Source organism: Aspergillus flavus, chromosome 8, assembly GCF_009017415.1.
Source record: "Aspergillus flavus chromosome 8, complete sequence".
Lineage (NCBI taxonomy): Eukaryota > Fungi > Ascomycota > Eurotiomycetes > Eurotiales > Aspergillaceae > Aspergillus > Aspergillus flavus.
Window position 1 is genome coordinate 1,156,457 of NC_092403.1, and position 15,262 is coordinate 1,171,718.

The 15,262-nt window shown below is 47.5% G+C and overlaps 5 protein-coding genes across 5 annotated transcripts; 2 read left to right on the forward strand and 3 right to left on the reverse strand.

Moving 5' to 3' along the window:
• Positions 1 to 928: 928 nt before the first annotated feature.
• On the forward strand, positions 929 to 2,359 carry F9C07_2287233 (uncharacterized protein). Its single transcript, XM_041287590.2, has one exon. The coding sequence runs from the start codon at positions 1,065 to 1,067 to the stop codon at positions 2,238 to 2,240; it is 1,176 nt and encodes a 391-aa protein (XP_041151375.1). The 5' UTR covers positions 929 to 1,064; the 3' UTR covers positions 2,241 to 2,359.
• Positions 2,360 to 5,371: 3,012 nt separating this feature from the next.
• F9C07_2287234 (putative amino acid transporter) lies at positions 5,372 to 7,302 on the reverse strand. Its single transcript, XM_041287584.2, has 5 exons — positions 7,100 to 7,302; positions 6,783 to 7,044; positions 6,538 to 6,729; positions 6,090 to 6,481; positions 5,372 to 6,030 (listed from the first exon to the last, which is right to left on the reverse strand). The coding sequence occupies exons 1-5, from the start codon at positions 7,232 to 7,234 to the stop codon at positions 5,608 to 5,610; spliced, it is 1,404 nt and encodes a 467-aa protein (XP_041151374.1). The 5' UTR covers positions 7,235 to 7,302; the 3' UTR covers positions 5,372 to 5,607.
• A 2,818-nt stretch (positions 7,303 to 10,120) lies between these two features.
• F9C07_12579 (uncharacterized protein) lies at positions 10,121 to 10,945 on the reverse strand (the record flags this gene model as incomplete). Its single annotated transcript, XM_041287583.1, has 1 exon — positions 10,121 to 10,945. One exon carries the CDS (start codon positions 10,943 to 10,945, stop codon positions 10,121 to 10,123), a length of 825 nt encoding a protein of 274 aa, XP_041151373.1.
• Positions 10,946 to 12,380: 1,435 nt separating this feature from the next.
• On the reverse strand, positions 12,381 to 12,719 carry F9C07_12580 (uncharacterized protein; the record flags this gene model as incomplete). Its single annotated transcript, XM_041287582.2, has 1 exon — positions 12,381 to 12,719. The coding sequence occupies one exon, from the start codon at positions 12,717 to 12,719 to the stop codon at positions 12,381 to 12,383; it is 339 nt and encodes a 112-aa protein (XP_041151372.2).
• A 1,801-nt stretch (positions 12,720 to 14,520) lies between these two features.
• On the forward strand, positions 14,521 to 15,086 carry F9C07_12581 (putative lipopolysaccharide-induced transcription factor; the record flags this gene model as incomplete). Its single annotated transcript, XM_071507858.1, has 3 exons — positions 14,521 to 14,539; positions 14,601 to 14,868; positions 14,924 to 15,086. 3 exons carry the CDS (start codon positions 14,521 to 14,523, stop codon positions 15,084 to 15,086), a joined length of 450 nt encoding a protein of 149 aa, XP_071367309.1.
• Between the last annotated feature and the right edge of the window lie 176 nt (positions 15,087 to 15,262).

A 15,262-nucleotide genomic window follows, 5' to 3' on the forward strand; every position in this document is an offset into this window, starting at 1 on the left:
ACATCGACATGAACTAATCTGGAACAGGAAAAAAATACGCCCAACCGCGTCGCAGATCCACGTTGGCTGGCGCTTCTCCCTGATTCAGTAACGTCTGGTCGGAGATCGGAACTGAGCTATGGATCTCCGTTCCGATTTAATTCCTGGGATACTACTCCGTACATATCGGGATAAGTCTCAAACATGGCGAGGTGTCACCGCCAAACTACGGAATGTTTACTCCGTTCATAATATTGCACTAGCCAGATGTAGCATGTAAACTGAGTGGAGAATTTGGACCCCTGGATGGATTTCGGAGGGTATGTTGGTGTCTTTGGGTGAATGGGTAGCGCTAGGGTTTGCTAGGCTGCTATCAATTGATGTGGGAGACTGGCTGTAACAACGAAATCCCATCCTGTGGTATTTGCTACAACGAGGGGATCACCTCGGTATCTCTTCCCCCTTCGGATCGCCGCCATTCAGTGATCTTCGTGGTTGGATCTGATACAAGGAAATCGTTTGTTCTGCCACAGTGGACATAGCCATGAAGTGACCTTTTGGACCTTACCATCGGTAGGGTAATGGATTATCACAACCCTACTTCGACTTGGCACTTTCTTATACAGCTTTAGTGGCCGATGGAGGTTCTTGGCTGATCATTGTAGTGTGATAATATTTCAACACAAACTTCGATAAATGTTTCTTATGAGTAGGCTGACAGAAATGGAAGATATGAGCATCTAAATACAACTTAAAGGCACGTAATAGAACTACCGAAACATGAAGTTGCACTTAACACATGCTCCAAACCTCCAGGGCAGCAACCTCGAACCAAATCCCAGTGACCCGCGAGTGGATCACGTCACCAAAGCCAAGAGGCATGTCTCAGAGCAGTGGCCTCACGATGGGGTTAGGTAACCTGATATCGACTACGCCTCGTGGCGATGCTGGTGTCTCAGAGGTCCCTGAAACTGTTCTTTCTCTCCAATGCTTGTTCTACTCTCCCAGAACCCTTATTTATATCGATTCGCCAGAATGACTCCAAGGATGAAACCAGTAAAGCACAAGCCTATTGTTAGTCAATCATGTCTCCGCTTTCATTTGCCGTGTCGTTCTTCTACCTCTACATAACCGGCTCGGTTTTCTTCGATACGGCCCATTACCTCCTCCACCAGTGGTCGAAGTCACAATGGCGGTTCTTGCGATGGCTGTCTTGGTGTCACCAATTCCACCATCTCTACTATAACCGCTCCCTGAAGTTCAATAATCGATACTTACGGCAGAATGCATGGATTTCATTGCCATTGGAGATGCTCAGCAAAATCCTGGGAAGCGTCCTCGGCTGGTTCCTCGCCCGTAGCTTAATCACAGATAATAACGGAGATCCCGACACCACGCCGCTTATCTTGGTATCCGCCTTCGAATTTATAAGAACGATGGTAGTTATTGCCATGAGCGGCCGAGACTCGAACCACATCGCCTTCGACACAGTGCCCAAAGACCGCAGCTGGCTTTTCGTCGGCCCCGAGTTTCACGCCCTCCATCACGTTTATCCCGATCGGTACATGGGTTCGATGGTCAAACTCTTCGACTGGGTAGCAGGCACCGCATACTTCGTCCGAAACAAAAGGGTAGTCCTCACAGGCGGATCGGGCGCCTTCGGACGCGCAATTGAGAAACAACTACTGGCAGAAGGGGTGAAAGACGTCCGGAAAATAGGGTTCGGGAAAGATTGGACACATCAAGATTTCTCGCGTGTTGGTCCAATTCTCGAAGACGCCGATATCCTCATACTGTCGCATGGCACCAAGGGTCTAGATGCCATGGATTCCAATTGCAATTCGACCATTCGTTTCATCGAGTTATTCCTACAACAGCAGGCAGCCGGGGAAGGACGGGCGAGTAAGACAGTCCCGGAGATATGGTACGTCGGCAGTGAGATTGAGATACATCCTGCTTGGGGTATTCCCGAGATGCAACGATACTCCGCGTCCAAGCGCGCGTTTATGCCCTACGCTCGTGCTCTATACGATGATCCACGCGTTATTTACCGGCATATTGTGCCTGCTGCCTTCGAGTCGCAGATGGGTAAGGCTATTGTGTCGCCGGACTGGGCGGCGCGTGTGGCTATGTGGTGGATTCGGCGTGGAGCGTGCTATGTCCCTGTTACTTATACTGGGCTTGCTTATTTGAACTTCTTCAAGTTCCAATACCTTGTTCGGCCGGATATGAGCCGCGGGTCGAAGGCAAAGTCAACATGAGTTTAATGAGCCTGAGTTTAGAATTTTGTTGTATATAATTCTTGTTCGTGTTAATATTTACTCGCTACATCAGGAAGGACCTTTAGAATTGTAAACTATGGTTTGCTAGAAACACTCTCGAGAGACATGGAATAACATTCTGGTTTATTCTGCCTGATACTGGACCGGAACATCGTGGGAGCGAGCCCAGTAACCAAGGGCTTGACTTCAAAAGAGGATTATGTTACCCATGTGAATTACAAGGTGACTGACGAGTAGCTTGTGGGGGGAAGATTTGGTGACTCGAAGATCACTGAGAAAGCCGGGTATGACAAGGCTGACCTTTATTTCCCCTTAGCCATCGGTCTGCCGTTCAAGGAACCTCGGTCAGCCTTCGCATTGGTGTTCCTCGATAGGAGGCGCAGAATTATCACTCACGGCGCCCATTATTCTCATGGGTAGTGACCCGCGTACAATCCAAGTTACCTAGTTAAGTTAGTACATTGCTCGGAATAGTATAGTATCGACCTTGGAAGGCTTAGTAATATTAAGTCGACGCTGATATTTATATAAATTAGGTTGAGAAATATAAAAACGAGATTGTGGATAGGTAAAGTATTTAAGATATACTGGGACCCTACTAACTTAACAGGTATAAGTAATATCACTAGGGAGGTAGACTGGAGGCACGGAATGCCCGGCTGTACGCGGATCACACTCCATTCTCATCTACTAGCTCGACCCAGCTGAACTACCAAATTATGCTGTGTATGTATCGTATCGCCTTCAAGATCATCGGTGAATACAACCACTGGCGGAGAAAAATTCAACATCATGCACGGCTCTGTCCCAACATACCGGATCATCAACTTTAATATTCCGATATGGGCAAGGCTGTGAGATATCATCTACAGGGTGCGGCCTCGTGGAATGTAGTACGTAGATAATATGTGGGTGTTCCATCCCTTGCATTATCGTTCATTATCCGCAGTCTGTCGATCATCACGTATCTGTGGTCAACGCATTGACTTCTGGATAGCTTAGAGGCTCGCGATCCATCGCCAACATGTAATGATGAATACAGATGAATCAAAGTCTTTGGGGTGAATAACTCGCACTAAGTATTTATCCATGTAATTTAACAGGCGAGGCAAAGTAGAGTGCACATCCCCGCTGCATACTGCCTCGAGGACTGCCGAACTACATGAGGACGTGAGGTACAAATGTAGCGACACAAACTCTACATATACCAATGGACACTCCGGTGGAAACGCGACCATCAAGTGAACCCTTAGTGATGAATACAAACTGAGTTACTATACTTGGTGGATATTTCTTCCTATGCGCAAGATGCAGCCAATATATGTTTTTCTCGTGCAATCTTAACCCAAACCATAAACGCTACACGATAAGACTATGCATGGTTAAGCCATTCTGGTGAGATTCACCAGAGAGTCTTAACCGTCCTTCCTGGGAGCATATATATCTTGCAACAGTGCTGTGGTTAAGAACCTTCATGTCTTTCTAGGGTTGGTATAACACGTTACTCGTCCATCGCCTTTGTGTTAATCTCTCAAATACTGGGCGCCTTTATGTTGGTGTACATAATGTTGTCTATTTGACCAAGGGTGAGTTGTGACAGAATGTCCCATGACCAGATTGGACCCTTTTCCTAAGCACACTGTACTATCACCTAACTGATAGCGACATTTTCGTATATGTCATGTCGAATACTAGAGTACATACAAGTGTGACTTGCTCAGCTCCCGCAATCTGTGATAACCGATCTCCACGTCCGCTTCCCACATCACAACGTCAAGACGAAGAATTTTCTGAAGGAAGATGAATCGCCTAAATCTAGTGTACTTAACCTACAGCATGACCCATCGACACAGTGATATTTGTCCCTCCCAATGATAACCAACCCAAATAGCAATTCCCTTACAATATGTGCCGCTTCGCAAAAGGTTCCTGTACCAGCCACAAGGCTTAGGCAGCTACAGCTCCCAGAAGCTCTGGTCAACACCCCACAGTCCCCCCTACTCGATAGCTAATCGGTAAGTGTCTCTAGATCCAACTGTTTATATGGCGTCAAGGAACGTCCCTTCGGACAACGTCGCTAAATAATCGAAGCCTCGCCCTTTCCCCCAGTATGCGCATTCCACCAGAGAGGGGCAGGGCCAGAGACACAACATGACAAACATCTGACTGATCCAAGATGTGAACTTATTGTTGTGTCCTCGCGAAGGTGTAGGTTTATGTCTATTCGAACATAGGGGCATCGTCATGTGGTCTAGCGGTTCAGATGCGCAAAGCACGCTCACTGCAGCTCTAGGCGGTTCCCATCACCGGAGGCATGACTAATAAAAATCCTAGAGTTAGACAAGGATACGAATGAACATCCGTAAACATAGTAATACGTAGGAAACTCACCAAGGGTTTCTCAATCCGAGTGAGTTTCCCCAAAGCGTCGTCAACTTCTGGACGACGCGATGGAATAAGGACCGGCGGCCTCGTAACTCCTGTTGAGACACAACTTGTCTCGATGGAGGGCAGAAGTGGCCCATTGCTCCCGGGTAAGATGCTCATGGTGAGCCACACAGGCTCTGTCACCAGAGCGATGGCGAGACCTCAAAATGGAAGTTGTGGCAATTAAGCCGCGCAGCTATAGCTGCCTAGCATTACGACAGCAAGATCGTGGCATGGTTGTTGTGGGAGATAGGAACGAGAGGGAGGGAGAGGGAGAGAGAATGTGTGTGTGTGTGTGCAACGGGAGGATATCAAAAGGAGAAGAAACACAATGCAAACAGTAGGTCATGTGGCGTTCCTACTTTGGAAGTTGCCTGGGGCAGCGCATCCATTCACTGCCCTGAGTCCCATGACCTCTGGATTTCTGTGACCCAGAAAAAGGGCTCTATGACCACATGTGTCGAGTGTTATCATGAGTCTTTCCAATAGTTTTCTACGTTATCTATATATAATATGAAAGGCAAATCGGAAGATACTGAGACGGACAAATGCCCCAGTTCAATCCTTGACTGGCTACTACACTGCAGGCAGAGGAATCTCAGCTTTATTACGAGAGAAAGGTCAACACATGACATGAGATCACATGGGATTTCTTCACATGACTCTATACCTTGTGCACTAGTACTTGGTGAAATTATATATTATGCTATTCTAATAATCTAAATGCCATTTTAATAATCTTAGATACGTGAGTGTAATCGAATACAAGAATATGTATCTTCTATATTCTTAGAATATGTATATACTCATCTATAGATATAGTAAGTCCCGCTTCAAACACCTATATAGACAAGTAGCCACCACCAGTGGCTTAGAGTGCAACGAAGAGCATCGGCTTTGCATTCCTCGTTAATTCAGCTTAGACCGAATTGGAGTTATCAGCACAAGACCAAGCTGCCGAGCCACCGGACTTTTTATAGCTGTCGATGATGGAAACAACCGATCCGTATGTGCCCCCAACCATCAAAAAGGTGCCAGACAGAATAACAAAGCCGCTCCAGAAGACCATGAAAATCCACTTGGGCGATTTACTGATCTTGCCCTTACTCCAGTTATCATATAACCACATGCAGCCCATTGGTTGGAAGGACATGAGAGTGCCAAGGAGGGCACCGACCAGGGACACCAGGTCGTTGAACACGGGAATAGCACTGGCAATGATATAGGCGATAATAGCGATTCCCGAAGTGCAACCGAGCCAGGTGGCCCAGTGAATAGTTGTGTTCGCAGTCAGGTGCCTCGAGCCTTGCAGGATGCGGATGAAAAGATACTTGGCTGGTAACTGGGAGCGAAATTAGTAAATCAAAACTCTCACAACCCTTTCCCTTGGTCGTAGCTTACATGGATGACAAGTAGAGTGGTCATCAAGAGACCTGGTAGCGCAAAGCCATAGCTGATTTTCTTTACAGTCGGACCAGCGGAGCCCAAAGCTGGTGAAGCGACGTAAGACCCACAGAAATAGTATACAACACAACCAATGGCGACATAGGTCGCAGTAACCACTGACTGGCAAATAACAAGGGATCGGGTATAATGGCGGGGTTCGCGCATCTCAGAAACGATTGAGAAGAAGGCAGGAGTACCCGCATAGGCAAAGACGATTGAGGACACGGCAGTGATAGCTTGTGTAAAGCTCGGGCTGGCAATGAGCTTATAGTCTGAGACCCAAACGCCTTCTTGTGGGGCTGCATATGGGCGCTCCTGTAGTCCGACCGCAATAGTGACGATGAAGACTGTTGGTAATGTTAGAAATTATTCTTGTGAAGTAGCTGAGCGGATTGACTCTTACTCGCTGTAAGAATACCGAACAGCCCTACCCATGCGATCCAGCTGATACGAGCTAGGGTTTGAATGCTAGCAAGCATGAAGCCTACAATCGCCGCTACAGCCACGAAGACGGCCGTGCAAGCGCCATGGGTGGAGACTGCATTAAGGGAGATAGAGACACCAAGCATTCCAGAGCCAGCGACAAACGTCCAATCTAATCAATAATTAGTACGATCGGGGTACTAGATCGTTTAAGGATAAACTCACAAAGGCAGAATGCCCCCCCAAGAAGGACCCGGCCGGGATACCCAAACATAAGTGCTCCCGTGTCATCAATCCCATATACCTCCCGATGGCGCAGCTTAAAGACACCCACAATATAGTCCGACCACGTTGTAATAACAGCAATAGCGCAGAGGACTATGACTCCCGGGATCAGACCGAGGGTGTCGAAGGCTAACGGTATCGAAAGAACTCCTAGACCGATTTGGGTCTTCATCATGAGGGCCGTGGTCCCGAGCCATCCTACCTAGTGGAATGGTTAGTTCACTATAGTATCTCATGTTATTTGAGGATGCGCGAACATTGCGATAATTCGGGCCTTCTTCGGTGATTTCTCCAAAGACAGCATCCTGATCAATGACACCCTGATCCTTATCGATGTACTCGACATGGTAGGGCTCGGGGGGGAAGATGTCGTCTTGCTTTTTCTCCGACATATCTAAGATGCCTGTTTGCAATGGTCAAGGACAATTTAATTTTCGTGTCCAACTGAACAATATAAGGGTGTCCCTTGGATGTATTTATATCACTTGTCTCAAGCCGTCCTTGATCAAGCGTCCAATTACGGCACGAAGTAAATACCACGACAGATTGCGGGAATAACTTGCCACTGGCGCCATCATCCATCCCAGGGACTGCGTGAACTCTAACCCAAAACCCTAAAACATAAACCCTCCGGAACCACCCACGTTAAGTTCTAGTGGTGTACTGACTAATCCAAATAAACCGGCCCTGAAAACATAATCAGGGTGGCTATTTAACAGCATGCAGAGCTCCTTGCAATAATACCGAGTCCAGGAAGTTCGTGGACGAGTATTGGTTATGGACGACGGATGGCATGATCTCTCTTGGCAAAAGCAAGGGGGGCGTTGCCGACAAGAATAGAGATAGACTCTCTAAGTAGTATCGAGTGGCGCAGATCCCCCAGGTTTATCAACCCGCACTACCAGTGAGTGAGTGCGGGGAACCCCGCCAATACGATACGACGTTGCGGTTGACCCGGCCCGGCTTCGGCTAGATGAACGCAGCCATATTAGGAAACAGTTCACGGGAATGGCCTGCCTCATTGGATCTCCAGACATGCTTCTAGTGCTACTCGCCACGGGAAGGTTATTGGAGCCCTGGACAATTTATCCGTTGAGACTAGTAGTACACCGCAGTCGGAAAAGTCTAGCCCCCGACTGTTACTTCCTACTTCCTTCAATCCGTGGTATTCAATCCCTTGCCGGTCCAGAAGCCTGGCGAGTAACCCTTGGGATATCAACCATTTGTCCTCGAAAGGTGTTCTAGATCGACCTTCTTTTGTGACATCCTGCGATTTTTTCAAGTCTCTTGTCTTCAGGGCATTATTCCTGGCCTAGTAACTTTTCGGGCAGGTTTAGGTTTTCTCATGGGCACACTAACAGCCAATGGGCGGCCGGCTAGACCTGGCTAACCCCGCGCCTCCGCCACTGAATATGCAACCCTGATTAAATCAACCGGTAGGGTTGACTTTTCCACGAGGCATTGGGACGGTATTGGCAGGAAGTTACTGGCGAGCTACGGGATGCTTCCCGAGAATTCTTATTGCCTAAAACCAATGTGGAAAAGCATACGACCTCAGAACAAAATGTGGCTCGCATAATATTTATACTCACAAGCCCTTTTTTAGAAGGCAACGCTGGGTAGCTTCAGGTTTTTTTCTTCTTCTTTATACTAGTACTTTGAGAATTGAACACCACCCTTGTAGGGATAGGTCGTCAGAATTATATGCCTTGGACCCCTTCCCACCAGAGTAGAATATGAATGTGACCGTTTGTCCACCCACTGCGAGTAGCGGAATCGTAATATCTTTGTTAGGGTACGGGTAGTGGCCAGGTTTATCAGAGTCCGTGTGTCACAACATGGGGTAGATCCACTTGTAGCTGAAGCCCAAGGAATGACGTCGGTCAACCTCCAGTCCCTTAGGTCATAGTCAAATCAGTGGTGGATAGGTGGGGCTATACTGAGGTGAATGTTATAGTTGCCTATCTCTAGGTAATTAAGAATGTGGGGGTTTGATATGCGGAGTGAGACGGTGACTCTCCACTTGAGATTGCGGGTCACTTGCCCGTTTACGTATGGAAAATTTGATGCAAATGATAGCATTCTATGCATCACTTTGTTGCTTTTTCAATGTTGTATTCGGACCGTTTCCAATAAAAAATAGTTTCTTGGTCAATGGTACTCTGAACTCGGTATCGCCGATGCCTAAATCTGTCGATTGCTTGGATCGGTAGATCTTGTGATTTTAGATTGTTTAATTTATGTCCCTGCCGATATCAGTACGTGTAAGCTTATCGCTATTCTTAAATTGGAATCAATCTTTCTTACGGACACAGATAACGGCGCACGTAGTGCCACACTATGTCATATTCAACATGTTTCGACCGGATGTCTTAGATAGAACAGTGGCGGTAATTAGTCCCATCGTGTTATGAGACAGTCCTTGGTGACATGATCAAGAAACCTTCACGATGTTTATTCTCACCAGTCAATCTTCGGTCACACGAATAGAATGATCGAGTACTAGATATCAAGTCAATCCACCTCAAACCAGTATAGTGGTAGGAAGAGACAAAAGGGGGACATCGCCTCATTGCTTCCCAGTGACTAGTGCATTCCATTAGCAGGCCTTTTTTGAGATACCTGAGATGAAATCATAGAAAGATATTCAGGCATATCTCTCCATCCGAGAAGAAGTCGGGAACCTTTCCGATAACATAAATTTGGTCGGCAACCCTGCCGATGAGTTTAAGGTTGCTGCCATATGGCGTGTTTGCCGTTGGTGGCGTTCTGGAAGCATATTATTCCAGCTGAGATATCGGGTTGATATTCTTTTGCCTCGTCCACGATATCCGGCCGAAGGTTTGCCAAATCAGCGTTCGTACACTTATCCTGTAGTGACGATTTGGTTTCTGAGTCTTAGAGGGTGGAAAGCACTCTAATCCTGGATAATTGTACTATCGGTGACCCACTGCTCTATGGCCTGGATGGAGGTCACGGTCCCTGTAGCACCCATCGAAATATATAAAACGGGATTCACTATTGGCGGAAGTCTCAATATCAGCGCATGTCTGCTATCGGCAACTGTGGTGACAGGCAAAAAACACTCTTGGTTCACTAAATTTGGCTGGCACGAATCGTGGCGGCTGTTATGACCCATTTCCAGGTGGTCTGTGCTCTATCGCACAAGTGGCAAATAATTGACAGTACTTGGAATATCTACGCGAGAGGCAGTCATTTCATTTTCCTACTTAATCTCCGGTAGGGCTTCTAATAAGGATACCACATAAAAGTACCTGCTAGGAGAAAGTCGACGCGGTGCAGTTAGTTCCCCATGTGGCCACGCTGGACCTAGGCGGGTGCACAATAGAGACCAGCATGCTCAGCACAGCGAACTCAAGCTTCAGCTTTATGCTGTAAACCGTAGCCTTGAAGATAACCTGCGTAAAATAAAACCCTAGGTACTCGAGGATCACGAGCGATATATCCATGACAATGGCCATGATGTTGATAATCACCAGCTCGTACAGAATTTTGTGTCGTCGTTTATCTTCGTCTGGACTAAGTCGAATCATGCAAATAGTGTACCAGATATATATTAGGGAAATGCAGGTCTCCTGCACGGCAAACCAGGTTACCTGGATCCGTTCTATAGCCTCGAATCCCTGCACCCATGGAAGCGACTGTGGCATGTAGCTCGAGCCGACGTTCAACACTATTGTTGGAACAACGATCGTGAGCAGACTCCATATTATCAACCAGCGCACGAAGGCAAGGACCAATTTATTTTGTGACACCAAGTGTAGCCGTGAGTAGAGCACCACAGATTGATTCGGGACCATCATTATAAACCCAAGATTCGACAACACCATACTCAGCCATAGCGGTATGAGATCGAAGAACTGCAAGGACGGTCCGATAGTTGCGGGGATAACACCGAGCACAGTGGATGTCATCAGCGCCCAGAAATATAAACTGCTGTAGCGGTGGAAGCTTAGCGGGATGAGCACGACCAGCTCGACGGCATTATAGAGGGCGATGGACATGAACACGACAATGCTGATTCCTAGAGCGTGGTTCCCCGGACCAGAGCCAAACAGCGAGGTCGGCTCTGTGCGGGACATGGTATAATGGCGGTGGACGAGGTGACAAACAGCACGGTAGGCATTGTGGGTGTCCAACACATCTAATGCGTCTCATCGAGGCAGAAAGAAAGTTGGTTAAACAGCACGAGAATCTGTTTTATACCAGTACTCAAGTTCCGGCCGCTGAGCCAAATACAGTTTTCCTGGGGAAGTTGTCACGAGGTCACTTCCCCAGAGAACTTAAACTGCACCACTGACCCTCTGTGGCCAATAGGTTTCCAACTTTCAACATAATTCACTTTGCTAGTGCTCCTGGGCTTTTCTGTATTCGGGAGTTAGGCGATGCTAAAATGAAGTCGTACGTCATCAACTCTAAGCTTAAATTTCCCAGCATGGATAAATAGTAACACAACCTGGCAGGTGAAGATTGCCTGTAGTATGATCTGAGACAAGTCGTGTAGCTCTCCATAAAAAGGCGATTGAAGACTGATAACCCCGAGACAATGATGCAAGGATACATAAGCCCAGAAGATGAAAAATACAACTGCCCCTGGTTGACTAGAGGGCCAGCAGATCACCCCGGATAGTTGACACAGCTCCGTACCCAACGATGGGAGGAGAGGAATCGGCTTCTTCGATGTCGGAGGGGTTCACATATAGACGGCGAGGCCAGTGTGGTAATTAAGGCCTTTGTGCAAACCAAACGCCGCTGCCGAAACATTTAGATGCATGACATCAACTGCCGCAAAACCAGCCTGCTGTGTCATATTCACAAGGACATGAATCCCTCTCGGGCGGTACACCTCGCGAATGTTCTTAACATCGTTCTTTTATCCACTATAGAGCCTAAGGGCACTGAGGCCGATGGCGCGAGTTCGGCCATCAACAAACGGGGGCGAAGGTCTCTGCATTGGCCGCGACAACCATACCCGTCTCAATCATTTCAGGAATAGTAGGGACTTGTCAGATCTCTAGTCCCATGGCGCGAAGAGCCATCCAGCCATATGCATCGTTGGGATGTTCTGAGTCCAGGATCACTTGTCTCCTGGCTTGAAACTGATACTGCGGATAAAGCTGTTCAGGCCTTCGGTCGTGTCACGCATGAGAGCAATCGATGTAACATCGGCACTGATGTATCGAGCGATCAGTTCCCGGACCTTCTCAGCATTTCCTTGCCAACCAGGCATTTGATCAGGGCAAAGCAGAGACTGTGAGGTGACCTCATTGAATGCAGCATGAATGAAACATTTGAGGATAGTTGGAAACCAGAATTAAGATATGTCAGTTCCTCGCGCGCAACGAGAGGGACGAGCTGACGGAAAATATTGAAGTTCCACATAGTTGGTTAGCTTATGTATAGTGCAGAGTCCTGAAATTTGGACACCTCGGGGTAAGGAGGCCAATCGCACTGATAATCAGTTGAGATACAGTTTACCAATATTTTATTCTACTTCTGTTTTATCATATCCATGTATCAATCAATCTCTTCACGATCCCTAAACATCCCTCCCTCTTTTAAAAGACGAATGTCCTGCTCATCACCCTCGGCAGCTTCGACGAGAGATTCCTTTCGCTGGGCGGCTTTCCGAACCGCATCTTCGTATAGATCATTGCTCACCCAACCATCCTCATTGATGCTAATTTCGTCCCGCCAGTAGTTCACAAGTTTGTTCAAGTCAAACAACATTTGCCCTTTCTCGGCGAACCCTTTCAATTCTGCATCTGTGAACTCCCCCGGACACTCTATCCCTCTTGTGTCGGGCAAGTGAGGCCAGTAGCGAACCATTCGAACCAGCGCCCCCTTTAGAGTCATGACGTCTCCATTCCAATGCCTGCCCGCCCTATCTACGAGATGTTGACGGGGCAAAATAATAGGGTCTCGAAGAGCCTGCAGATGTGGTTTATCCAGGTGGCCGTTGAATATGCGGTAGTAGTGGAAGAGGAGACGGTGTCGATAAAGTGTTCTTCGGGCAGCCTAAAGATATGCAACGTTTAAACACGTGCTCAAAGGGTCGATCTATGTTGCCTATTTCGGAGCTGCCCTTTGCTGTCATGGATCCAGCGTGTAGTCATCTGGTTTGTGCATCCACCATATACTACTGCCCAAGTATGTAGGTGAGTTCGGGGTCTAACCTTTAGTCCATATTCCGCAGTAAAGCTCGGCCCTAAGGTATAATTTAGGCTTCATCGGCAAGCCTCCCCTCATCTGGCATGGCTTAAAATCCACCAGGCCTCCGGGGCTAATCCGCTGAGAAGATACGACTAGCTTTGGCAATTTTGACAAAGTGGTACCGTGGCACTAGCATGTACCAGAGAATCCTTTATTCTGTCCCCACATTAACGACTTCCAGCAATAGGGGGACTGAAGAGTCCGAGAAAGCTCAAACAAGCCCTTCCTTATTGCACATTGCACTCGCACTCACTTCCTCTTGATTCGATCTGGAAGGAGTAGAGCCAGGATCTTTTTGGAGAGGCTCTATTAGGGGCAAGAGGCCAGGATCTATGTTTTATGTGCTTGTTCAGCGTCAGGTGGCATGATTGAAGACTTGGAGCTCTTATGACAAAGATAGGGGCCACATCCATTGGGCAAAGGAACGCCAAGCTTCCATCCGCATACTATTAAAATGAGTTGCATCGAGGCTGACTACGAAAGCAGGAATAATGGCTAGGAGTCCCATGACAACGTTTTTCTGATGGAAAAATGTCCATGTAATTTGGCTCTCAATTGTTTCATTTCGCAGTTCATCTGCACACCGAAAGGGTTGATCTTTGAGGGTATCCAACAAGAATACGGAGTATGGCGTGGGTGCTGTGCAACTGCGCCCCCATCCAAGAGCCTTACCAGCCAAGGTATAGGGTGAAGATGAGTCAGAAAAGAGGACGAAGATCAGAGGCAGACCCACACTAAAGAAGGTTGTGCACGGGGGCCAAAAAGAAAGGAGTATCCCACCCATTTGACCCTGGCCTTTAAGGGTTTGTGCTAATGCAGGCGAACCTCGTATTAGACCCAACACGAAACTCTTCAGAACAGACCAACATTCCTGGGGTAAACAGCGAATAGGTCATAAAGCAAACGAATCTACGTTCTGACCACCTTTCCGATGACATGCTTGGCCATCGTATTTCCCAGACCTAATCTAAAAACGGCAAACGATCGGCCTAAAAGAAGTACCTAAATTAAAGGTAATATGGTTACTCCTACAGCCTCAGCCGAGCCTTCGGTCACAAGTTAAATTGCCCGCACCCACAAGGCATACCCTGCTTGAGCCTCGTAAAATCCCGCGCCAATCTATGACAGTTCACTCTAATGACTATCAGTGGGTTTCATGGGCGTCTCTGAATGGCCCACCTTTGAGGCGGCGTTCATGATAGGAAATTACCCTACGCCCGAAGGTATCTGATTGGGTTTCTAGAAATAGTATCGATGTGTAGAGTCTGAGGCGATGACCAAGTTTAATTCAAGGATTATAGGATTGTATTGGGAATGAACTTCAATATAATTAGAGAAGTAGTCAGTTAGCTCTTCCTGCAAATTTTCCTCTTTCCGTCCTCAAATATCGCCCAGTCATTCCAAAGCCTTTAGGAAACATCCTTTGCTCCTATCCATATTAACCATGGAGAAAGTACCACCCAGTATGTTGAACTTCCAGCCCTGGCTGTGGACTGATCCTCTCACTAACGCTGGCCATGACAGCCCCCGTCCCCGTCTTCGACCAACAACCTGAATTCTACCACCCCCAGCCAGCCGCTCCTCCAAATGCCCACGTCCAATCTCCAGTACATGATCCCAACATGATGGCCGCACCACAGCCATACGTCTACGCCGCTGGCGGTCATCCAAGTGGATACAACGCTGCGACCCCGTTACATGCTTTACAACGCGGCCCTACCCCGGTTGATTGCCCCATCTGCGGAGTACGTGAGATGACCAGAACTGAGGCAGAGTCAGGAAACACAACACAGTACGTACATTGATTTTGAGAGTCGCAGAGTAGGGCAAGGGCTAACGAGGCACAGTGGATGGGCTGCCGTTATTTGTTGCTGTTTCTGTCTGGGATGTATCCCATACCTGATGTCCTCTCTGAAAGACTACAACCATTACTGTGGTCAGTGTGGCACTATGCTGGCTACCTGGCATAACAGTGGAAGAGTTGAGGTGCATCAGAATGTGAGACAATAAAGCGGTGTATTTGCTTGTGTTTATACATTCTCGTGTCTTGGGTCGGCGTTCGGGAAACATGTCACCACGGTTGATACCATTTTTATATAAGGGAGCATATGCTATGCAAATAATGTTAAAATTGATTCCAGTAACAGAAAAACCATTATCCATGCAAAGCAACTCTAGGAACTCCA